Source organism: Ambystoma mexicanum, chromosome 2p (genome assembly GCF_040938575.1).
Source record: "Ambystoma mexicanum isolate Mex_15411 chromosome 2p, UKY_AmexF1_1, whole genome shotgun sequence".
NCBI lineage: Eukaryota > Metazoa > Chordata > Amphibia > Caudata > Ambystomatidae > Ambystoma > Ambystoma mexicanum.
Genome location: NC_090923.1, coordinates 730,045,211 through 730,067,307, shown reverse-complemented (window position 1 = coordinate 730,067,307; position 22,097 = coordinate 730,045,211). Strand labels below are relative to the sequence as shown.

The 22,097-nt window shown below is 49.6% G+C and overlaps 1 protein-coding gene across 1 annotated transcript in view; it reads right to left on the bottom strand.

The window, feature by feature from the left end:
* Positions 1 to 22,097, bottom strand: part of NAPA (NSF attachment protein alpha) — a 433,641-nt gene that overhangs the window by 142,035 nt on the left and 269,509 nt on the right. The window contains exon 8 of the mRNA XM_069644342.1: positions 14,383 to 14,487. Coding sequence (XP_069500443.1) covers positions 14,383 to 14,487 — 105 coding nt within the window. The remainder of the gene's footprint in view (positions 1 to 14,382; positions 14,488 to 22,097) is intronic.

The following is a 22,097-nucleotide window of genomic DNA, read 5'->3' as shown; positions in this document are numbered from 1 at the left end:
GTTGGCCTCTTCGATGGGTTTGTCGATAATGGATGCCTGGGTCTCAGGCCTGAAGCCCAACGTGCGCAGCCACGCGTGCCTCTTTAGGAGAGTACCCTGTGCGAGAGACCTGCATGCTGTCTCTGCGGTGTCCAGGGTATTCTTTAACACATTCTGATTGGCAAGTTTGCCCTCCGAGACAATGGCGAGAAGCTTGCTCTGGTTGGTTCCGGAACCTCTTGAAGGCCTTCCTGGAGTAGGTTCCATTGGACGTCGACGTAGCTTGCCAGTAACGTCGTGTTATTGGCAATCCGGACGGTATAGGCCGCCACCGACGTAACCAGTTTGCCTAAGGCATACAACCCTTTTGGACTCCTTGTCCGGGGGTGACTCTCCCGTGGCAAGGGGAACCCCTGCTCTCTTGCGAGTGTTGGTCGCCACCAGCGAGTCTGGGATTGCGTGTCCTCTGATATAAAGCGGGTCGGTGGGGGAGGGTCAGAAAAGTTTTGACCCTTGGGTTCACAGCCCTAGTCTGAGCGGGTGTGAGTAAGGAAGGGGCCAGCCGTCTCTTTACAGAGCTCAAGAGAGGGCTAGACTGGCTTGCCGGAGGCTTTTCATTAATGATGTCCTCCGCGAAATCTTGTTCGGGCAAGGCTTCTAGCGTGGCAATTTTAAAGAATTCCGCTGCTTTTTTTCAACATGTTGTTGAAAGCCATTTGATCATCCACCGGGGAAGCTTGTCGAATCGGGGTGGATGGGGGAGAGTCAAGGCAAACGATATCAGAGTTGTGATCGTCCTGCTGGGTATCCTCCCAGTTGTCTGTTGCTCCATGATCTTCTACATAGTTGTCCAGAAAAGAAGAAGACTTCTTCTGTATAGATGTCTCTATACTTGTCCATCTGGACATCTTCTTGATAGTCAACTTGCTGTTGGACATCTAGGTGTTGGACATCTTGTGTTTGAGGGTTAGGGTCTACCAGAGCTTTTTTCAGCCGAGGTTGATCAGAAGCCCTGAAAAACTGCTCCAGCCGATCCATACACCCCTCCAATTGCTCCGTGGTCCACTTGGATGACCCAAATGGACCTAGCTGAGTAGGAACCGTGTTCTCCGCCCTAAGGCGCTGAGAGGATCTCCTCAGGGTGCTTGAGAGGGGTACCTGGCTTTCTTCGTAAGAGTCTTCGGGATCATCTTCCAAATCCGTGGAAAACTTTTCGGCGGATTGGCCCATAACTGTGGGCGGAACCGATACTAGGCCCACCGCCGTAGCAATCCTACTGATGCTCTTACGGATAGTCACCGAATCTTCGGGAGACAACACCTCCGATGATGTGGCGGCAGTGAAAATGTCTTCCGTGGCTCCAGAAGGGCCAGCGGATGGCTTCTTGGGTAGAGGCCTACTCGTAGTTTTCGGGCTCTTATGGGCCTTGGAAACCTTGGAATCCGTCGAACTTTCTTGTTCTGAAACTTCGGCGCGTGTAATTTGGGGAGTAGCGCCCTTGTTATGTTTGTTATGCCCAGTTGTCATGCGCTGCTGCGGATGCGGGGAAGGCTTCGGATTAGACCGATCCGTGGGCGCCGCTGAAGTTTCCGGTGGACCCGTTGGCGCTTTCGCCTTCTTCGACAAAGTCGTTGAGGAGGGCGCTTGGGTTGTGTGCTTTGTGCGGTACGATTGTACGCCCCTGTCACCGGATGGTGTAGTCCCTAGAATAGTACGCCTCAAGGTCTATAACGTCCGCGTTGGACGTTTGGTCATCCGATGTACCCCCGTCACTTTCAGCTGGTGTTGCGTCAGGGGAGGGAGGCGGCCCACCGCTTCAACCGGCGCTCCTTAGGGGTTTTCGGTTTAAGGAGTTTACACGCCGGACACTGCTTTTTGTCATGCTCTAGGGGGAGAAAAGCGTTGCACGACGTGTGCTCGTCTTTCCACGGATATCGGACCCTACACAAAGGGCAGAATCTAAATGGAGTCCTTTCCATAGCAGAAGGGAAGGGTGACCAGACCAAAAAGGAAAGCAGTGGAAAAGAGGAAAGACATAATAGCAGTATGGCAAACCCTGAGCCCACTCTCCCTAATGTGTAGGCCGGCCAGAAGGCCCGACCACGTGGAAGTCCGGATCTTAGGCGCCGAAACCCACAGCCGTAGACGATTCCCCCGTAGTCTTCGTCGAAGATGTTCTTGATGGGTGAAGTGACTTAACGGGGATTAAACCGACAATTCGGTAAGATAAACAAGGTCTCATGAAGAGCTCTGCTATAGGGCGACCAGTTATCTGGGTGGAAAAAAAAAAATCTGACGGACCTCGGCGCGTGAGGGATTTTGGGTACTACACATTTCACGATAGGGATAGTGTTTCAGACACGCCTATGCCGACGTCCCCTTTCGGTCCCCGAAAGACAAGATGCAATACTCCGCGGTTACCACTGGATGTCAGAACATATGCACAGCATGTGATTCTAAGCAGATTAAACAAGCATCAGAAACTACTTATTAGCTTTGAATGTGCATTTTTCCATCGCTACAGTGAGACCCGTTTCCTTTAAAATATTTAAAACTCGAGTCGCTCATCATGTTCAGTATCATTGCTTCTGCACACCAACACATCATCCTGATAACAAATTACTCCATTCTCACCTCCCAAAAGTCTATACACGATGCTTTGAAAAACACTTGCTGCAGAAACTAGCCCAAATGGCATGCGTATGCACCTAAATAAACAAATAGGAGTGATAAAGGCAGTAAGGTCTCTAGACTCTGGGTGTAGTTCAACCTGATGATAAACGGATTTAAGATCTAAGATTGAGAAAACTTTGGATCCAGCCACCCCCACCAAAAGATCATCTATTCTCAGTAGTGGAAATCTGTCTGCTACCACCATGCTGTTTAAGTGTCTAAGGTCTATACATAGCCTCAAAGACTCATTGGATTTTCTGACTACTCGGTGCAATACTTCGTGGAAAGACGAGCACACGTCCTGTAACGCTTTTCTCCCCCTAGAGCACGACGAAAGGCAGTGTCCAGCGGGTAAACTCCTTAAACCTAAAACCCTTAAGGAGCGCCGGTTGAAGCGGTCGGACTGGCCCATTCTGACGCATCTATTTTCTCAATCACACCATCTAACTCCATTTTCTTCAACTCTTTCTCCACATCTTCTTCGAGTGCCAAAGGAATAGTACAGAGTTTAGCAATTTTAGGTACAGCACCCTTTCTCAAACAAATTTTATGCACAAATCCTTTTAAGCACCCCAATTTTTTTTCCACTTGAACATTATCATTCTCAACACTCTTCACAGAGAGCACTTGTTCTGGATGAGCAGCCTCAAGTCTCATCTTTAACTGTCTGATCTCTCCACGACAGTAGCTCTCCACCTTTCTTTGCAACATGTATTACTCCAATAGATTTCCTATCCTTGTACTGTAATTCACCTTCAAAACTCCCTATGATTTCTAAAGGAATATCTCCATAAGCATTCGCTCTAACAGAATTTTCCCAAATTGTGCAGCAATCAAATTTCTCTTTCCAAACTTGTACACTAATTAACGTGTAATCTGCCCCAATGTCAATTAGCATTGAGAAAGGGACCCCACGAATGAATACAATAGCATAAGGTTTCTTCCTTTTCACTTTCCCCATCAACAGCATGTACTGTGTATATTACTTCTCTGCCCACTTCATTCACAAACTCATTACGGTCAGCAGTTACCTCATGTGCTTGACCCATACCGGCACTAAAATATTTACAGAAACGGGCAAGATGCCCTCTCCTGCCACAATCATTACATATTATGTGTACTGCAAAACAATCTTTATCCGATGCTAGATGTGAAAAACTCCCACATCTACAGCATTGCCATAAACTCTTTAGTCACTCCTTTAGAATCCCTTAAAAGGGTAATCATTGGCGCACCCAGCCTCTGCCACTTCGCGCCTTGTTCTCATGCCGATCCTCGGACTTCCTTCCACCATACCAGTGGTCCCTTGTTTTTGGTTGATCAACACTTTTTGTACAACCCCTTCACGTTCATCATGTTTAGATTTTTCGCCAGGCGCATCTGCCTGAAGTGTCTTAATACATTTATCAGTATGCTCAACAGTCTTTGCAATTTCAATAGCCCTGTCCAGGGAAGGATTTCTCTCCTTCCAGAATTCCTTCCTAATATTGTCATTGGCACATTTGATCATCAACTGACCCCTGATGTGTTCATCCTGGCAATTACTGAATCTACACTCGACTGCCAAGCCCCTTAACGCTGTGATAAAATCTTCTATGCTTTCACAATGTTTCTGACCTGTCTAGGCAAATTTATATCTTTCTAGAACGATGTTCTCTTCAATTTCGGAAAAGTTAGTCTAGTTTTGCCCAAGTCCTTTCATAGGGACCTGCATCAAGCATGACAGCTGGTTCTGGTAGTTTCTTTAAAACCTCCTGACCTGCAGGGCCCAAACAGTGAAATAATAAGGCGTCCTCGCGTTAGTTAGAAAAATTGGCCCCAAACACGGCTAGGGCATATTTACTAAATCCCTCCTTCCAATCTGCCCATCGCACTCTGGGCTCACCCGGAGCTGTGAGAAAGAATACGGGAGCTGGAACTTTTGCCATACTTGGTTGGATTGCTTCGAACTATATCAAACAAATGTCTTGTTATCTTCACACTGCTTATCAAGTAATATGAAAAATTATAAGTTTTAAAAAAATCCAAATTATTCCACAAGGAGTTAGTTGACTCACCAGTGAGAAACGTACTGCCAAACTTCTGAGCTTACTGTGTTGCGAGCCGCATCTGGTTAGGTGAAGTCTGTGCAGAACACGAACACTCGGTTGCATGTAAATGTAAAGCTTACTTATCCACAAAGGACACCGCATCTCAAATCCCTACATGATGCACTGGCAATCATGTGAATCGATAAGTCAGATGAATTGGCCGCCACGTCTTTAAGTGCTTTTTTCTAAAGGCGTGATGACGTGGCTCGCCACACCAATCATGAAGACACGTCGCTCGCTTTCTATCTGTGCGATGGCGCGTCTCCTGGCCATCGTTCGTCAAACAATGACCCCCTCCAAACCCCCAACTGCAGTCCGCTTGATCGGTAAGTTTCCAAAACTTAAAACTCGCCGCACAGCATTGGGGAATCAGTAATGCTTGTGTCCCACTTCCAACGCTCACTTCTGACTGCTGTGCACGGTCACGTTCTTTGAGCATATACAATGCCTCTCAGCTGCAGGCCGCTCGATTGGGAACACGAAACTCAAAACTCACCGCTCATCATTGGGAAGTGATTAATACCCGTGTCACACTTCCAGTTCGGTTACTTCTGTCATCTGTGCATGTCACAGCACACAGAGGCTGCTCTCACCAGGGTTTCTCGATTCGCTGGGGGTCGTCTCGTTCAAGTGATTCCATCCGCTTAAATCCTCGTTGCCAATTGTTGTGATGAAGACTGCTGATGCAATATGTAGGGATTCATACTTTTTATTGAAGATCATAACCATAGGAAACGCCCCCCAGCAGGGGTCTAGCTGCCCATCCAGCCTGCCAAACTCGCATATATCAACATTCCCCCTGGAACCTGATGACACTGATGCAGTTCCATGTTGCCATGGAACCACTGATCGTCAGAGCTATGTACAATGTGATACAGTGAACTATGTACAATGAACAATAAAGCATCATGGTAAATGTTGTTTGAACAAACGCTGATGACTACTATGAAGGCGCCATATCAAGGCAATCGAAGTGGGTTACAGCATTACAAGGATTACAATTTTTGATGCTACATGTAAGTGGGGCAAGTAATGTGGTTGCAGATGCATTATCCAGGTCAGTGGAGAAGGAATCCCACACTAGTGGATCAGAACAGTGTCCAGAGGATGAAGCAGATATCTTTCAAGTTCATGAGGCGTTGAAAAGGAATACTGCTTGTACAGAGGATGTAATATATCAATGGATTATGTCCTTGGTGATTGCTGGTAAATTAAAGAGATACAATGGAGACATGTGTGCTTATGCCAAAGTAAAAGATGAGTTATGGGTTCAAGGAGATTATTTGTACAGGGGTCATCAGATGGTAGTCCCACACAAAATGAGGAAACCAGTGGTAGATTTAGCACATGTTGGACATTTGGGTGTTGCCAGAACCAAAGGTTTAGTAAGGGCAGAATTTTGGTGGCCGGGAGTTGACAGACACGTAGAAGGCGATAAAGGTTTAAGGGTCCAGAGAGTGCCCATGGTTGTGAGAGAATGTCCAAAGGTGCCATGGGTTGAAATTGCCTTAGACTTATTGGGTCCATTCAATATTGGAGGAGGTAGAGACACCCGTTTATTGGTAGTCATGGACTTGTTGTCAAAAGGGCCTGAAGTCTGTTTTAAAGGATATTTCTAGCAACAGCATAATCAACAATAACTGCTGAAACAGAAGAACTGCACTGTATGTGAAGCGAAGCCAGCAGAAAAACAGAACTGAAGTAACATGCGCGGTGCATGCTATATATACACCATTGTCAGCCTTGAGAGCTGATGCAGGCTGTCGAGAGACATCAAGTCGATGACGCACAACGCCCTCTACCGATTTTTTATCCTGAACCAGCAGATGGTGGCAGGAGTTGTAATAAGATGAGGCATACGAGGGAGGACTCAATCCATTCAAAACGTTTGTTTTAAAATGGTGTTTTCTGTAGCATGCTCCTGCGAAGCAGTTCAAAGTTTGAACTATTCTACACTAATGTATATGCATTTAATAAGTTAAAACACTATTCAACCATACAACCACTTCTATTGCCAAAAACAATGCTCCTCTGTTTTATTACTGTACGTTCAAGACTTGCAAGTACAACTGCACTTTTATTACATTGAACATTGGGCTGGGTGGATTTGCAGGGGTGTATTTGTTTTCTTTGAAAATCTGCTTATTGAAATGTCAATATAAATAGAACACAATTTCCACTAATGCCATAAGGAAAACGTGGAAGTTCTATGCGGGCATAGCACATTGCCAGGTACAGCACCATAAAGCTAGTGATCATGGAAAGAAACTTCACACAAGTCGCATTAATCAGCAGATCCAAAACAGCTTTGTAGTAATAAAACATAGTTTAGCAGTCTGACGCATCAGCAAGAGTATTGAGTTAAGTTGTGATTATGAACAAGGTATTTTGGGGGTTTTAAAGCTGGAGAAAGCTCAAAATGAGTATCTTTAAGTTCGTTGACCCAAACTAATTCTTTAAACCAACGCTATCAAAGCGAGGGTGGTAAAGCAATGCTGTGCTCGGGGTAATGTATAATTTTAAGAGGAGTGAAATACATTTGGTTGTGATGGAACATCTAAAGTGTTTTAAAACTTATACAAAACATTGTGCAGATAATTCTCTTCCTGACAGGGAAGTCTGCTACTCAGACCACTGTTCCCCTTCATCAATGCTCCATGTGTAACGATGACATGGTATCAAGAAGACAGACACAAGTCATCACAGTTCAAGGTTGTTAATTAAACTGCATAGGTAGGGTGGATAAAGACCTAATCTAAACCTAAATCGAAGATGGGAGCAAGCTAGGACCATCAAATCAAAATAAGGCAGTCCTAGTGGTGTCTGGTCAAATAAAAAGGGCCTATACTATGAAAAACCTATTGCCAATCCTTAAGCCAAATACAAAAAGAATGTAGGATAGGGTTTTACAAGAAAGAAAGAAGTGTTCACAAATGATAAGTCTCTGTTCCCCATGATTTTGAGCACAGGACAAGGCAGGACTCCTGAGCACAGCACACACTCGAGACAACGTATCAGCACCTTCAGTGGTTAAGTCTCTGTTCTACAAAAAAAGTCTCTTGCCCAAAGGACCTGATGGGTTTCCAAAATAACAAACCAAACAAGTTCTGTTCCAAATGAATGTTGGGTCATGGCTTCACCCAGTGGGCCCCCTCTTCCGAGCGCAGACCCCTCTCTAATATCAGCCTCCCTCCCGCCGGGTTCACTCTGGTTTGTATTTCGTATTTTTTTGCCTGCATTTGTCGATGGAGTAATGGTTTTCTACCGCCTGGATCTCCCACTGACAGGCTCAGACCCTTCTCGAATATTGGCCTCCCTCTGTCGGGTTCACTCTGGCTTTTGCAGAGATGTTTTTCTCCTTAACTTGACAAATCTTAATGTCTTTTTAAACAGTTCTCCATGGACATCCTTCTGCCGGGTTAACATTTGTCAACACACTGTTTCTTGGGACTTTAGACTTTACCCCCAGCCCCTTCTTTGTTGGCATCCCTCTACCAGGTTCACTCTTGCCATTTCACAATTCCTTTTACTTTCTTCTGATGCAGGATTCACTTCCCTTGTGTTTTCAATGGTTTGTCGGTCAAAGACTCAACTGTACAGGAATTTTGCTAGACCCCTGTATGACCACTTTGAACTTTCTTTGCCGCTCTCCTACGGCCTTCTGGTATCAGTAGTTACAATAAACCTGGGATCAACCAGAGTCTCTCGAGCAAGCACCCACGTGGTGCCGGACCCCTCTGCAGTTGGTCTTCCCAAAACAAGAGCTTTCCTCAATGTGCCACTTAGCGACTTTCATTCAACACTGTTCGGTTTCTTATCGGTTCTACCCTCGACTCACCGGTTGTGATGAAGTGCTTGGCTTTTCAGTATATCTGGAGTCAAGGCCTGTACCACGGTAGCAGGTGTCTCCTTCTGCCCTGCTCATCAGCGTAGTCACGCTCTGTGTACCATTGACATCTGCTGCAACACACTTGGGCTATTGTTCGCAGTCTTATACTTTCTTCCACAGAGCTCTTGCGGGTCGGGGTCAGAAAGGGCAAGGTCGCTTCTCTCCTTGTCAACCTCTCACCGCCTTTCTCCTCCTCTTGAACTGCCGTGCCTGGATAGTGTTAGGGAGAATTCTCCAAAATGGCTAATTTCCCTTACCTACTGAGTCCATCAGCAGCTTTGCTGGATTTCTAGCGTTTATTTTTTTCATCTGGTAAGAGTGTGAGCCTTTTTCCCCACTCTTATTGTGTTTTGCTGTGTGTATTTTTACCAATTGTGTGATCTTGGGCTCTGGAGCCTCACCTACTCCATGGGCATAATTTTTTGTGTGCGATACACAGCACCTTCAGTGCAGTGACACAGGGTTGTCTTTTAGACTTCCCACTGACTCAATTTTTCTGGGACAGACTACTGTCTCCCAGAAACATGTAAAGTTGCCATTAACTTTATGCAGTCTCTTTAAAATCACAGACCCAGTACACCCCATCTTACATGGAGTATTGGAAAGGGTTCATTCTTATCCCTTTTTATCTGTTTATCTTGGAGCACTGTTTCGCTCCCTTTTCATCAAGACTTGGCTGGTGGCAGTGTTAACTACCCTATTTTTCATACCGCGGTTATCTTAAATAACCATGGTACTGTTTTAGGCTATTATATTAGCCTCGAACATAAACCTGCTGGACCAAATAGATTTCTCAGCTCCGGCTGGGCTTATCGACATATTTTTGTTAAAGTCTTTCTCGTGTTTCACTCTGCGTGCCAAACCAGGTTTGAATCCTTTGTTCACCGTCTTTTCGCAGGCTTCTGCACAGAAGCCCTCCTTAAGGCGCCTGAAAGTCTGGGTAGGCAGGATGTGAGGGAAGGGTCTTAGGACCCTTGCCATGGGTTCCCTTGGTAACCCAAGTCGCACTCCTGTTTGATTGGCTGGGTGACTGTCCTTGCCAGGGCAGCCACCCTGCTGTGTGATTGACAGCCCGGCTGTGTGAATGGGGGAAAAACTGCATAAAAAGCAGGTCTCTGGAACTGGAAAGGCAGAGACGCCACTGGAACGAAGGAACGGACGAGGAGCTGACAGAAGAGGACCTCTACAACGACAACCGCCCGGTGAAGCCCTGCTGCAGGTCCGAATCTTCAAACTCCAACGACAGAGAATCATCCAGGAATCTTCATCCCTTGAGCTGATTGGACCAACCAGTTCGCCCAAACTTCAAGCCAGGACCCCTCTGGTCGAATTTGCTGTACAGAGCTACAGTGGGCCGGATAGCCAGGAAGGTCGGACCCTGCTTGGGTTTTAAGGAGCGCACCTTTTATTAATTGCTTTGCTCTGCTGCTGGTTTCTTCCCTTGGTAGTGCAGGACCCTCCAGTCTTCCTACTTCGTGTCAGCCTGACAGTCGCTTCAGGAGCTGTGAGCCTGCAGGAACTACCAGTAACGTCTGCCTCAGCTACAGCTCCCTCTCCGTTTTAAGGTACTGTGCAAATCCGGTTGTTCGTTTCGTTCAGCCGCGGTGAAAGTGTGAAATCTTTCTCCAATCCGGGGGCTTGTCCTTCTCTTCTCTTTGAACTAACTTTTCTGCCGACCAACTTCATCCAGAACTCGTGGCACAAACTTTACCGCAAACTACCCTGAACCGTGTGATCTTGAGCAAAAAACTTTTGACCTATTGACTTTGGACCTAAGCCTTTTATACCTGATTCTATCACTGTGGTTCCTCTTGATCAACTGCCCTGAGTACTTACCTGTTGGTGTGGTTCAATTTCTGCCTTACTTTGTCTTTCCCTCCCTATTAAATTTCTGGAGTGCCATTTTGCTCCCACTTCATTTTGTTAGTTTGTCTTGTCTGGAACTTATTGGGAGTGGTGTGGTGTATTAAGAGTGTGATTTTTAAACTACTTACTTTTGTGAGATATTATACAACAGATGTGTAAATAAATGCATATTCTTTTACTCAGAAACCTTGAGTCAGTGTTTGTTTGAATCATAGTAATTGATGTCCTTTGTGTAACTATTTGATACTGCTCACTTGCTCTTGAGATAAGTCTGGCTGCTCAGGCATGGCTACCACTTTTACTGTGTAGTACAGGCTTGTACCAAAGGTGAATTTGTACTGTCATTTGTAGTCTTAATTGTGTGTGGTGTTCCCAAAGGGTACTGCAAATAATTCTGCCTAACAGATAGCTCCTTCATTGTGCGGTCTGCCTTGCTCGTATTGTGCTCTCGTGCTCCACCTTTTATCCCTGTGGCGAAGGGAAAGGGCTGTCAGGTAGGTGTGTGTGTGTGTGTGTGTGTGTGTGTGTGAGATTCTGGTCAACTGACTCTTGTGTTGGGACCCATCATGTAAACAGCTCTGTTAGTCCGTTTCGTGGTGGGTGAAAGTTGTTTGGGCGGAAAAGGAAGGGGTTAAAGTGCAAGACGAAAGGTGGAAGTTGGTTATCTTGGAAACATGAACGTTGTGGGGTTTGTGACTTGAATAGGGGGTGGGGGGGCTATGGGAACAGTAATGTTTTGTCAATTTTGATTGGGAATTCGGAAAATAATGACCAGAGGGATGAGGAAAAGAATGATCAGGAGTATTCGGGTAGGACACAGGAAAACGGATTCTGGGAGAGAGAGTTTATGGGTGTAACAGGGCTTGGGAGCATAGGGGATTTGTTGAATACAGAGGGGCCGTTGGATCGGGGCCGGAGAGATTCAATGGAAGGCTGGGAGGTAGATGGAGTGCAGCCTACCAGGACCTTAGGGATCTTGTTGTCCTCTTCTTCTCCGATACAGTACTGTGTTCCCCGACTCATGTGATCTTTCCCCGCTCGTATATCCCTAGGGTTTGGATAAGAGGGGCCAGTTCTTCTCTGGCCACCAGAATAAGGGATTCCCGAGGTCTACTTGGGAGAATACCCCCAGGTTTCTCACGCATGTCCAACTTATAGTGCAAACACGAGCCTTTGCTGACAGTCTACATACATCAACCAGAAGCCTGCAGTGGCAGCAGGCAGTTTCAAAGGTTACATGTGCATTCCAAACATCTGCAGGAACACAAAGTTCCTGCAGAGGTGGCTTTTTAATCTTCTGCAGCACTTTTTTGAAAACGTAATAATTGTACGCCTCAGTCTTGTGACATAAATCTGTAAATAGAAGCCATGCCAAGTTGTGGCATGGTGACAACTAAGGTCATACAAGTATACAGTCCAAACAATTTGATATCACAATAGTGTCCGCTCTGTGACCAGGACCAGCCAGGAGAGGACTTCTGTGTATTGGTGTCTGGTTCAACTGTCTACACAACTTATGTAGAATGACCAGGATTATGCCTCTTCCCAGAGGAAAGCCAACCCTCCTCCCTCCAGGAAGTTCCCCCAGGAGGTCTCCTCGGAAGCAAGATAGCACTGACAAAGTCAGTCTCACACTAGTGTGCGGACCACTGGAGTCCCTTCCAGTTAGTAGGCACGGAAACAGGGCGAGTTAAAGTAGCCAAGAAGAATAGGTGGGCTGAGGGAAGCGTTCCACCATCTTAGTTTCTGCTAGGGCTCTACCTCTTCCTATGGCCCCCATTTATTAGAGCAAAGCCACTCTGGGTGTGATGTCAGAAGGCAAGGAACATTTTTAAAACAGTTTGGATGGGAACCCACACACCAGTCTTGCTTTGCCAATCCACTGACATTTTGCCTTTATTAGGAGAGGAAATACTCTTCTCCATGGATTCATCTCTCTGATGAACAAAACATTCATCTGCACCTCAGTTGGGGATACAGTCTGTCAGGGAGGTGAAGAAAGAAGTCAGCCAATGCAGAGGAGAGCTTGGTCCCCTCATTATCCCCCAGAGAGAAGTGGGGGTGAATTGCAGAAGACCAAGGCGCCTCTGCTGTCTGTGGCACTGGAACCAGGACCCGGCACTGGAGGTAAAGGAGCCCCTGTCGATGCCATCCAGTGGAAGTGCACAACTGATGGATGTACCTTGAAACCGAGACTCTGGACTGGGTCTTGCAAAAAACCACAAAACCAAGGATGCAAGCCCTGGCTCTCCCTGCTTACCAACTGCCTCAATGCCGGTCTGGGTGCCTTAAACTTTGTCCACACTGCTGAACGACAACCTCTGTGCTTTCCTACCTCGACCACCTCTACACCCCCAAGTGCCAATCAATGCTGAAGCTGTCGTTGCAGCATCTTAGATGTGCTATGCAAACTGGACGCAGTCTTCTGATCGCCAGCTTTTTCGAACTCTAATAAACACCCCAACACGGTTTCGAGCCAGCCACCGAAGGCCATTCTCTGCTTCTTGTCACCCGAGGCCACAGTCTTCCAGCAACTCCACCTCAAAATTGCCTTTCGGCCCCAATGTATTTAACCTATCAGATCAAGGCCGAAAAGGCAGACTCAACGGTGTTGAGCCCCAAAGACAACAACATTAAGTATTGAGGCCCTGGTCCTCCTGATCCACTCTTAGGGACTGTAGTGATTTAAATCCCCTTCTCTCCTTTCCTCTTCAAAGACATATCCCTGAACAGTGACATGGCTGTCAATCTATTTTCTGAACATATTGCCTGAACACCCCATCTCATCTGCCCAGAGTGCCCTTTCACAAAGCATCTGTATTCTGCGTTTCCTTTACAAGGGTAGTTTTCTCTTGCGTTTCCTGCTTAGTGGATTGCACAGTTTGATTAAAAGTCTCAATATTTGCAGAATCTTGATTGGACATTCTTTTATTTTGAAACTACAGTACTTCTGCCTTTTGGATTGCTAATGTAATGAGCTCACATACCTCCTGAAGCCATGGTCTGCCCTCGACTCACGCTACCAAAAGAAGCAAAGGGGGTATATCTGTCAGGCTTTGTCAGTTTCAACTTTATGAAAGGGATCACTGCTGGTTTAGTAGTAGTGTGCAGCTGAATACGTGGTTTAGCCACTATACATCCCAGTACTCCTGCAGTATTTTGGAGAGATACCAGAGTTGTATGGAGCGCGGCCTGTATACACTTGGGTTATCCAAAAGTGATTCTGGAAACCCTACTCTAAATATTCAAAGCTGATGCACAATTTGGAAAAATAGTAAGTTCATCTATGCTGGGCATCACATTTTAAAGCTCCGTTATATATCCAGCTTTGTAATCTTCACAAAAATGGGGATTGAGTGGGCTGTATGTTCCAAATTCTCCCTCTTCCAAATGACGAGGGAGTCAACAGCTCTGCCCAAGGGCACATATACAATACATGGGAAAGGGGCATCAGTGGCTGGAAGGCTTATAAAAAGGGCAATGCCCCCTTACAGCTTCTCTTTAGAAGTTACTATAACATGCAGTAGGTAAACATTCACACAAATGAAGAAAGTGGACTTGCAACAAAGTATACACTTTACCAACAATGGATAAGAAATCATTATGTTCCATCATGAGTACCGATTGGTACTACCTTCTAGTATAGCGACTGGCAACACTCCCAACCATTCCATCTACCTTACTGGAATAACCAGCTATGTTTGCTGTTCTCAGAGCAAAGAGACTTGAATATGGTCCAGGTCAGAAGACAGACATAAGCTAAAGCTATTGATAGTACAAGTAAGGTAGATATTTGTTTTTGTTTAAATTGGCAGCAATTTTAAAAAAACACTTCACCCAGAGTTAATAATTGAAAAGAAGAACGGTGTACAACACTCATCTCACCTTCGCATTGAGCATGTCCACACAGAAGTGGCAGAGTGCTGCCTTGAAGAAATACTCCTTAGCACTATATTTCAGCAAGGTGCTGTCCATTGCCATAGTTCCAACCTGAAGAAAATCACATACAAATTTAGAAGAGTAACATTAGGTTCACAAAAGTCTGACACAATTGTAGCTATAGATTCTGTGAAGTCATTCCTGGCAGCCTGGTCATATCAATTGTTGGGGACATTTTCAATGTTACCCTCTCTGTACTGTGCCTTCCAGCACTACTGCTGGACTCTGATTTATTTTCATTGACTTTGAAGGAACAAGTGACTTACCTATAACTGTTCTCCAGCATGGGTCTGGCTGGGAATCCACGGTAAAGAAAAAAATCAGTTTAGTTTCTGAACTGTCTTTCTACTAATAACCAATCAGTGGTCTCTGGGTCATACTGCCCCAACCAATGACTGCCCTCTACCTAAGCCCCTCCTCTGGCAGCCATCTTCAGATTTGGTAGCACGAAAAAGTGGCAGTAGGACCAAGAGAAGAGCTTGCTGAGGAGTTGGGAGGGTTCACATCAATCCATGCCAGACATGCTGGAGAACAGTTACAGGTAAGTAACTTGATCCTTCTCCAGCTTGGGGTCTGGCATGGATTCACATGCTCATGAATACAAGAATACATAGCAGTACACACATGCACAACCACGGGAGGTGGCAAGGCTCAACATTAAGCATTTCAACAACTCAACATTAAGCATCTCTTACCTCCGCACCAGGCTCACCTTCAAGTGAACAGGTTGCGCAGCACTGGCTGGCCGACTCTGGACTCCTCCCTGGAATCCCGGTCGACGCAGTAGAATCTCGTGAAGGTGTGTGCCGACCTCCACGTAGCAGCCCTGCAGATGTCCAGCAGGGGCACACCAGACAGGATTGCTTTGGTAGCATTGATCGCTCTGGTTGAATAGGCTCTCGGACGGCCAGGCAACAGTCGGTTTGCCAACTGGTGACAGTGCATGATGCAGCCGGAGAGCCATCTGGAAATGGAAGCCTTCGAGAGGGCCTTCCCTTGGTTCACAGTTCCAAAGTTCACAAACTGCTGTGATGTCTTCCGAAGACTCTTCGTGCGGTCCAAGTACAACTTCAGCGCTCTAGCCACATCCAGCGAGTGCAAAGTCCTCTCAGCCGGCGACAAAGGCGAAGGGAAGAAAACAGGTAACACCAAGGGCTCGTTGAGATGGAAGTCCGACGGCACCTTGGGCATGAAGGAGGGGTGCGTCCTCAGCACTACCCTTGTCTCGTGGAATGTCAGGTATGGAGATTTACAGGAGAGGGCCTGGATCTTTCCCACTCGTCATGCGGAGGTGATGGCCACAAGAAATGCTGTCTTCCACGATAGGAACTTCAGCGTTGCCGAGTGCAAGGGCTCGAATGGGGGACCCATGAGCCTGGACAGCACCACATTGAGCTCCCACGCTGGGGCCGGAGCCTTCACCGGCGGGAACAATCGGAACAGTCCTTTCATGAACTCCTTCACCAGGCGGTGAGACCACAGCAACGACCGCCCCAGAGTTCTGGTGTAGCGGGAGATAGCCAACAGGTGGATCTTGATGGAGGCATGTGCCAGCCCCGCATTGGCCAGCTTCAGCAAGTACGGCAGCACTTGAGGGGCCGTAATCCGTAGAGGGTTGATGATCTGTGCACGGCACCAGACAGAGAACCTCTTCCACTTATGTCCATAACACTTAAGAGTTGAGGACGCCCTGGCCTATGCAAGTACCTCCTTGCAATTCGCCGGGATATCGAAGCCTCCAAACTCTAGTGCTGCAGGAGCCAGGCCTGCAGGTTCAGCAATCCCGGGTCATGATGTAGGATGGAGAGAAGATCTGCACCCATCGGCAGTTTGACTGGGGGGGGAGGGGCTGACAAGAGATCTGCACCTGTCGGCAGTTTGACTGGGGGGGGCGGGGGTGCTGACAAGTCTAGAAAGTCCAGGAACCAGATCTACCTCCGCCACGCCGGTGCGACGAGGATCATCCATCATCCTGCACCAGGACCGTCTGAGTTGAGTGAGGAGTCGCAGAAGCAACGGCAACAGTGGGAACGTGTACAGGAACAGGCCGTCCCAGGGGAAGGAGAATGCATCACCCATGCTCCGCGGCTAGGGAAACCTGTTGGCGAAACTCCGGATCTTGGTGTTCGTCGCCATCGCGAACAGGTCGATCTGGGGGTTTCCCCACCATCGGAATAGGACATCCACTTGATCCTGCCGAAGGTCCCACACGTGGCAAGAGCGCAGCTCCCTGTTGAGTGAGTCGGCGACAGTGTTTTTCACTCCTGCCAGATGAAAAGGTACCAGGAACATCCCCTGGGCGATGGCCCAGTGCCACAGATCCTGCGCTTCCTTGAATAGGGCTGGGAATCTGGTGCCCCCCTGCTTCCGGATGTACAACATTGTGGTGGTGTTGTCGGTGAAGATCTGTACCACTTTGCCCGTGAGGACTGGAACGAACGACCTGAGGGCCCAGAACACGGCCCGGAGCTCCAGAACGTTGATGTGCAGGGACTTCTCCGGGAGCCAAAGGCCACTTGCGTGGAGATCTCCGGTGTGCGCTCCCCATCCGTCCAGGGAGGCGTCCGTCATCACTGTCTCCTGGTGCGCTGGGGTCTGGAAGTCCATGCCCACTGCGAGATGAGCGGATGCCCCACCATCGGATCACTTGACAAAGTCTCGTTGAGTGGGATCTGGTCTTCGATGCTTCCCGTTGCTTGCATCCAATGGACGTCGAACTCCTGCAGTGGCTGCAACCTGCACAGACGCATGAGGTAGATGCAAGATGACATCATTCCAAGCAGGGACTTGATGGACCTCACCCAATCGTACCTTGCCTAGGATGGCCCACGTCCTTTCCTCCGACGGCGAGGCCAACCGCGCCCCTGTGTCGAGTCTGGCTCCCAGAAACAGAGCGTCCTGCAACGGTACCAGGTGAGACTTTGCAAAGTTGATCGCAAATCCCAGCTCCATGAGCAGGCGGACTGCCTTCGCTGTGTGGTTGACGGCGAGTTCTCTTGACTTTGCTCGGATGAGCCAATCGTCCAGGTAGGGGTATACGTGGATCCCCTGCAGACACAGGGGGCAGCCGCACCGCTACCGGTGCCAGGCCACTTGGTAAAGACCCTTGGAGCCGACTTCAACCCGAAGGGCAGGGCCTTGAACTGGTAGTGGTGCCCTTGGACCACGAACCGTAGGAACTTTCGATGTCCCTTGTGTTATGGGGATGTGGAAGTAAGCATCCTCCAAGTCCAGCAATGTTAAAAAGTCGTCTTCCTCCAGCTGTCCCAGCACATGCTGAAGGGTAACCATCCGGAACTTCTGTTCTTTGATATATCTGTTGAGGCGTCAAAGGTCCAGGATGGGCCGCCCGCCTGTCTTCTTTCGGACAAGGAAGTACCGCTAGTATATTACGGAGCCCCAGAGCCTCTTTGGGACAAGTTCTATCGCGCCCTTTCTCAGCATGGCTCGTACCTCCAGAAGAAGCTGTGGAACGTGGTTTTCTTTCCTGGCCACAGGTGGGAAATGGGGGCACTTCCTTTGGAACTCCAGAGTGTGCCCATGGGCCAGGGCATCCAGCACCCAACGGTCGGTGGAGATGGACTCCCACACGCCGATAAAGTTTGCCAGCCGGCCTCCCACCAGTGTGCTTAGGTGGGGGCCCGACATCCCGACCGGTTCAGACCTGTTTCGCCGAGGCCTTGCCACCCTGGGCTATTTGGCGATGGCGGTATCCACAGGCCTCGTTGCGGCCTCTGTACGCTTCCTGCAACGAGAAACAGGCAGCTCGTCGGTACAAGGATGAACCGCTGCTGAATCCTTTGGAGGCACCTTGGGATTTGCCTCCGGAGGACCGAAAGTACAGCCGTCATTGATGGAGAGTGCCCAAGGCACGGGCCGTCTCGGTGTCTGCTTTGATGGCCTGCAAACTCTAGGCCCCAAGCCAACCGTGCCGGCGCAGGCAAACGCTGTTGCCCATCTGGCGAAATCCGGTATCAGCAATGTCAGTCGCTACCATGATTGCGTGGTCCAACGCCACCTTGCCTTTTTGCAGGATCTCCAGGGCTTCCTCCCTCTTGTCATCCGGGAGGAAGTCTACGATAGGGGCAATCTTGAACCACAGCTCCCCATCATAGCGGGACACGATCGCGAAGGCCTTGGTCACTTTGATGGTCGTCGCTGCTGACGAGATGGCTCAGTGTCCCATAACGTCTAGCTTCTTTCCATCGCTGTCCGGCGGGGAAGTAGAGGATGCTGCCGTCGCCCCTGCCGCCTTCTTCTTGGCTGCTGCGGAGACTATGGAATCCGGGGCCCTGAGGCACATAGGAGCGGACTCCGGGACACGGTGGTACTTCTCGTACCGGTCTCTTAGCAGGGGCCGTGGACGGGTTATTCAAAAGGGACAGTCCTTCGTCCCATAGGTCTTCCAACAGCGGGACTGAGTACCATCTTCCTCTTGGTTTGCCGCCGTTGGTAAAGAAATCCTGCTCTTCTGTTCCTCGGGGCACAGCTGGAAAAGCTCAGAGGCCCTGGCGATCATGGCGTGAAAGGAGCCAATTCCATTGGGGGGAGAAGCCCGGGGGGGGGTGGGGGAAGGTGATGGAGATCCATTCAGTCGTCGTCAGTCCCCGTCGTCTCTGTCTCGTCCCTCGGCAGAGGGGAAGAGGGTGAAGGCTGGCAGTGAGGGGGAGGATGGATTAGTCTCCGCTTGTTTGGTGGGCTCCTGGACGCTCCAGGTGCCGCTGGATCGTCCGTTGGGGGTAAGGGCAACCTTATCTCCGTACACAGGGTCTGCAAAGCCATCAAGATTGCTCCTGAGTTGTCCTGTGGCATAGGCATCGGTTGCGATGGGAGCGTCAGCTGGGGAGTGGGGTCCTCCGTTTCCTCCACGGCCCGCGGCTCCACCGTCTCTCTCTACGTCCACCTCATCGGGATCCTTCCCGTAGGTCGTGGCCTCCTCGAACTTCTTGTCCAGGATAGCTTTGACGCCAGCCAGTTCATCCTCAGAGGAGGTATCTGAGTCCGTCAGGGCTACCGTGCCCCCCCCCCTTCTCGACCCAGGGTTTTACGGGTGTCCTCGATAGGCAGGAAAGATGATTCCCTCCGGGGTGGCAGGGAAACTCTAGGCCCGGAGATAGTCTCTACTGGGGTAGCCTCCGCCTCCGCCGGCTTCGCCAGGGCTGCCACGACTCCTTCGATCGAGGCCTTAGCCGGGTGAATCAGGGCCTTCACGACCTTGGGCACGTCTGAGAACTTCACCTTAGGGGGAGGGACACCGCCTGCCCCCCCTCCCCCCCTTGGCTTTCTCCGTCGGGATCGATCAGGGCTTCGGGATTCTCCGACTTCCTATTCACAGAGCCAGAGCGTTGCCTCGTGGATGATGGCGTCAGTGACATTGCGCCCTGCCTGGCAGTCGAGGAGCCCAAACCAACGGCGCTCCCGGTGCCCGCTGTGCTTTGCCTTTTGTTGGGCCCCTGTTGCCAGAGCGCCCTCAAAGGTCTTAGAAGACCGCTCGGACTTCTTCTCACCTGCTGCCGGGCTCTTTGTCTCCAGCCAGTCAGCAAGTCGTTTACGATGGTCCGGGCGGACATGTTCTTGCAGAATGCACAGTCCTCCACGTGGGACTTGTCGGCATGTAGGCAGTAGAGGCACCGGGAGTGCTCGTCCTCCTTAAAGACGTCCTGCAGTCCACATGCTGGGCAATTCCTGAATAGTTTGGATCCAGCAGGCATCGAATCTCCTTTGTCCTGGGCCATGTCCAAAACGAGTAGGCCTCAAAGGTCTTCCAGAATCCTCAGAGAAGCGTAATTTGATGAAAACCCACCCTTGAGGGGCGTAGAAATTTCCGAAACGGGTCCCCATTGATCGGAAGAAGAATCGGTGGAGCTTGAGGCTCGAATTGACCGAAAAAATAAGAGTAAACTTCAAAAAAGGGGCATGGCTTGATGGCTACGTGAAAGGACGTTCCTTGGAGGAGCTCCCGATGATCCGATCCTGATCCTGGGAAGAAGTGATGGTTATTGGCGGACTTTCGAGCCCACGGTGCATCCAAGGGCGCATGAAAGTGGAGGGCACATGGTGAGTGCCCTCCCCACTAGCGTGACTGCATATCTACGGAACTAGACTTCGAAGAAGGTGGTGGTCACGCAATGGAAGGGCAGCACCCAAGATGGCCACCTGCGGACAAAGGCCATAAATGGTCCGTGGAGCTGAGGAAGACAAAGTTGGTCGGAACGTGGGCGAGCCCAACCAGATAGACATGTCGCATGCGCCTCTGGCTGAAGGCAAGAACATAAGGGCGAGCCCCCACTGAGGAGGCCCTGGATCGTGGCGGGCTAGCAAAGTGAACCCGGGTCCAGCAGAACCTCGCTGTGAAGGGGCCGGCGCGTGAATCCCGTGGTGTACTCTGCAGCGCCGAGGATACAGCTGGGCGCGTGGGCCCAACCGACCCAGCAGGATGTCCTCCAAGGTGGTGCGACCCCGGACCAAACAGCCCACGATGGAGGCCTATGCTAGGTCGCCCTCGGGCGCGGAAGGGGGCAAGAGCAAAGACACCCCCGCGGCGGCGATGGACCCACCGGGTACTATCCAGGAGGTGCTGGCGGCAATTGCCGACTTGAAGGTGGCCTGGGAGACGAAGCTGGGCCTGGCCATAAAAGAGCTGCAAGAGGGCCTAAACATTAAGATCGGAGCGGTCCGAGAAGAGGTGAACCTGTTGCGCCAGGACGTGCGAACGATCGCGGAGTGCACCTGGAGAAGGAGCTGGCCCCGACCACGGAGGCGTGCAATACTCACGCCAAGGAGCTTCATGCCCTCGTGCAACGAGTGGGCAATTTGGAGGACAGAGCAGGCAGAGGGGTGCGCCAGGCGCAACAACATTCGCATAGTGGGGGTTCTGAAGGGAATGGAAGGATCAAAACCCATGGATTTCGTTGAAACTATGCTCTTGCAGGAGATTACAGGCGGGGAGCTGACCCAGGGGTTCGCGGTCGAAAGGGCGCATAGGGCCCCGACCAGGAGACCGGCCCCAGGAGCCCCCCCGCGGCCGTTGATCGCGAAGATCCTGAACTATCGTGACCGCGAGAAGATTCTCAAATTTTTCCAGAAAGGAGGCACGATAGAAAGGGGGTCAGCGAATATAACGGCGTATCCGGATTATACGCTGCTCGTACAACAGAGTCGAATGAACTTTGGAACGGTGAAGAGGAGGCTCAGAGAAGCAGGCCACCGCTACATGTTGCTCAACCCACCAGGTTAACAGTGTTTCATAAGAACAGATCCCTCTTCTTTGAGACGCCGACTGAAGCGATGGAATGGTTGGACATGCAAGGTCGACCTCAGGAATCGGATGCCCAGACAGAAGCGGTTGGAGAGAAGTAGCACGTTGCAGAGGCCCCCGGGAGGCCATAGTTATGACATTGGGACTGGAATATAGTATGATATTGTGCTTGTGGGGGGGGTGGGGGGGAGTCACGGTATCTGCCGGCGGGTCCCGTTGAATTCACTTCTCCTAAACATACGACTGGGAGCTTCTGGGGAGCAACCTCTGCACCCAATAGTAGTATATTTAGTTGGACACTGTTAGATTGGTGACACCCCGCAGGGTCCTCGTTCTCAGACACGAGACGGGTCCAGACGTGGGTAGGCCTGAGATCCAGGGATGGAGCTGGGCTATTGTTGGG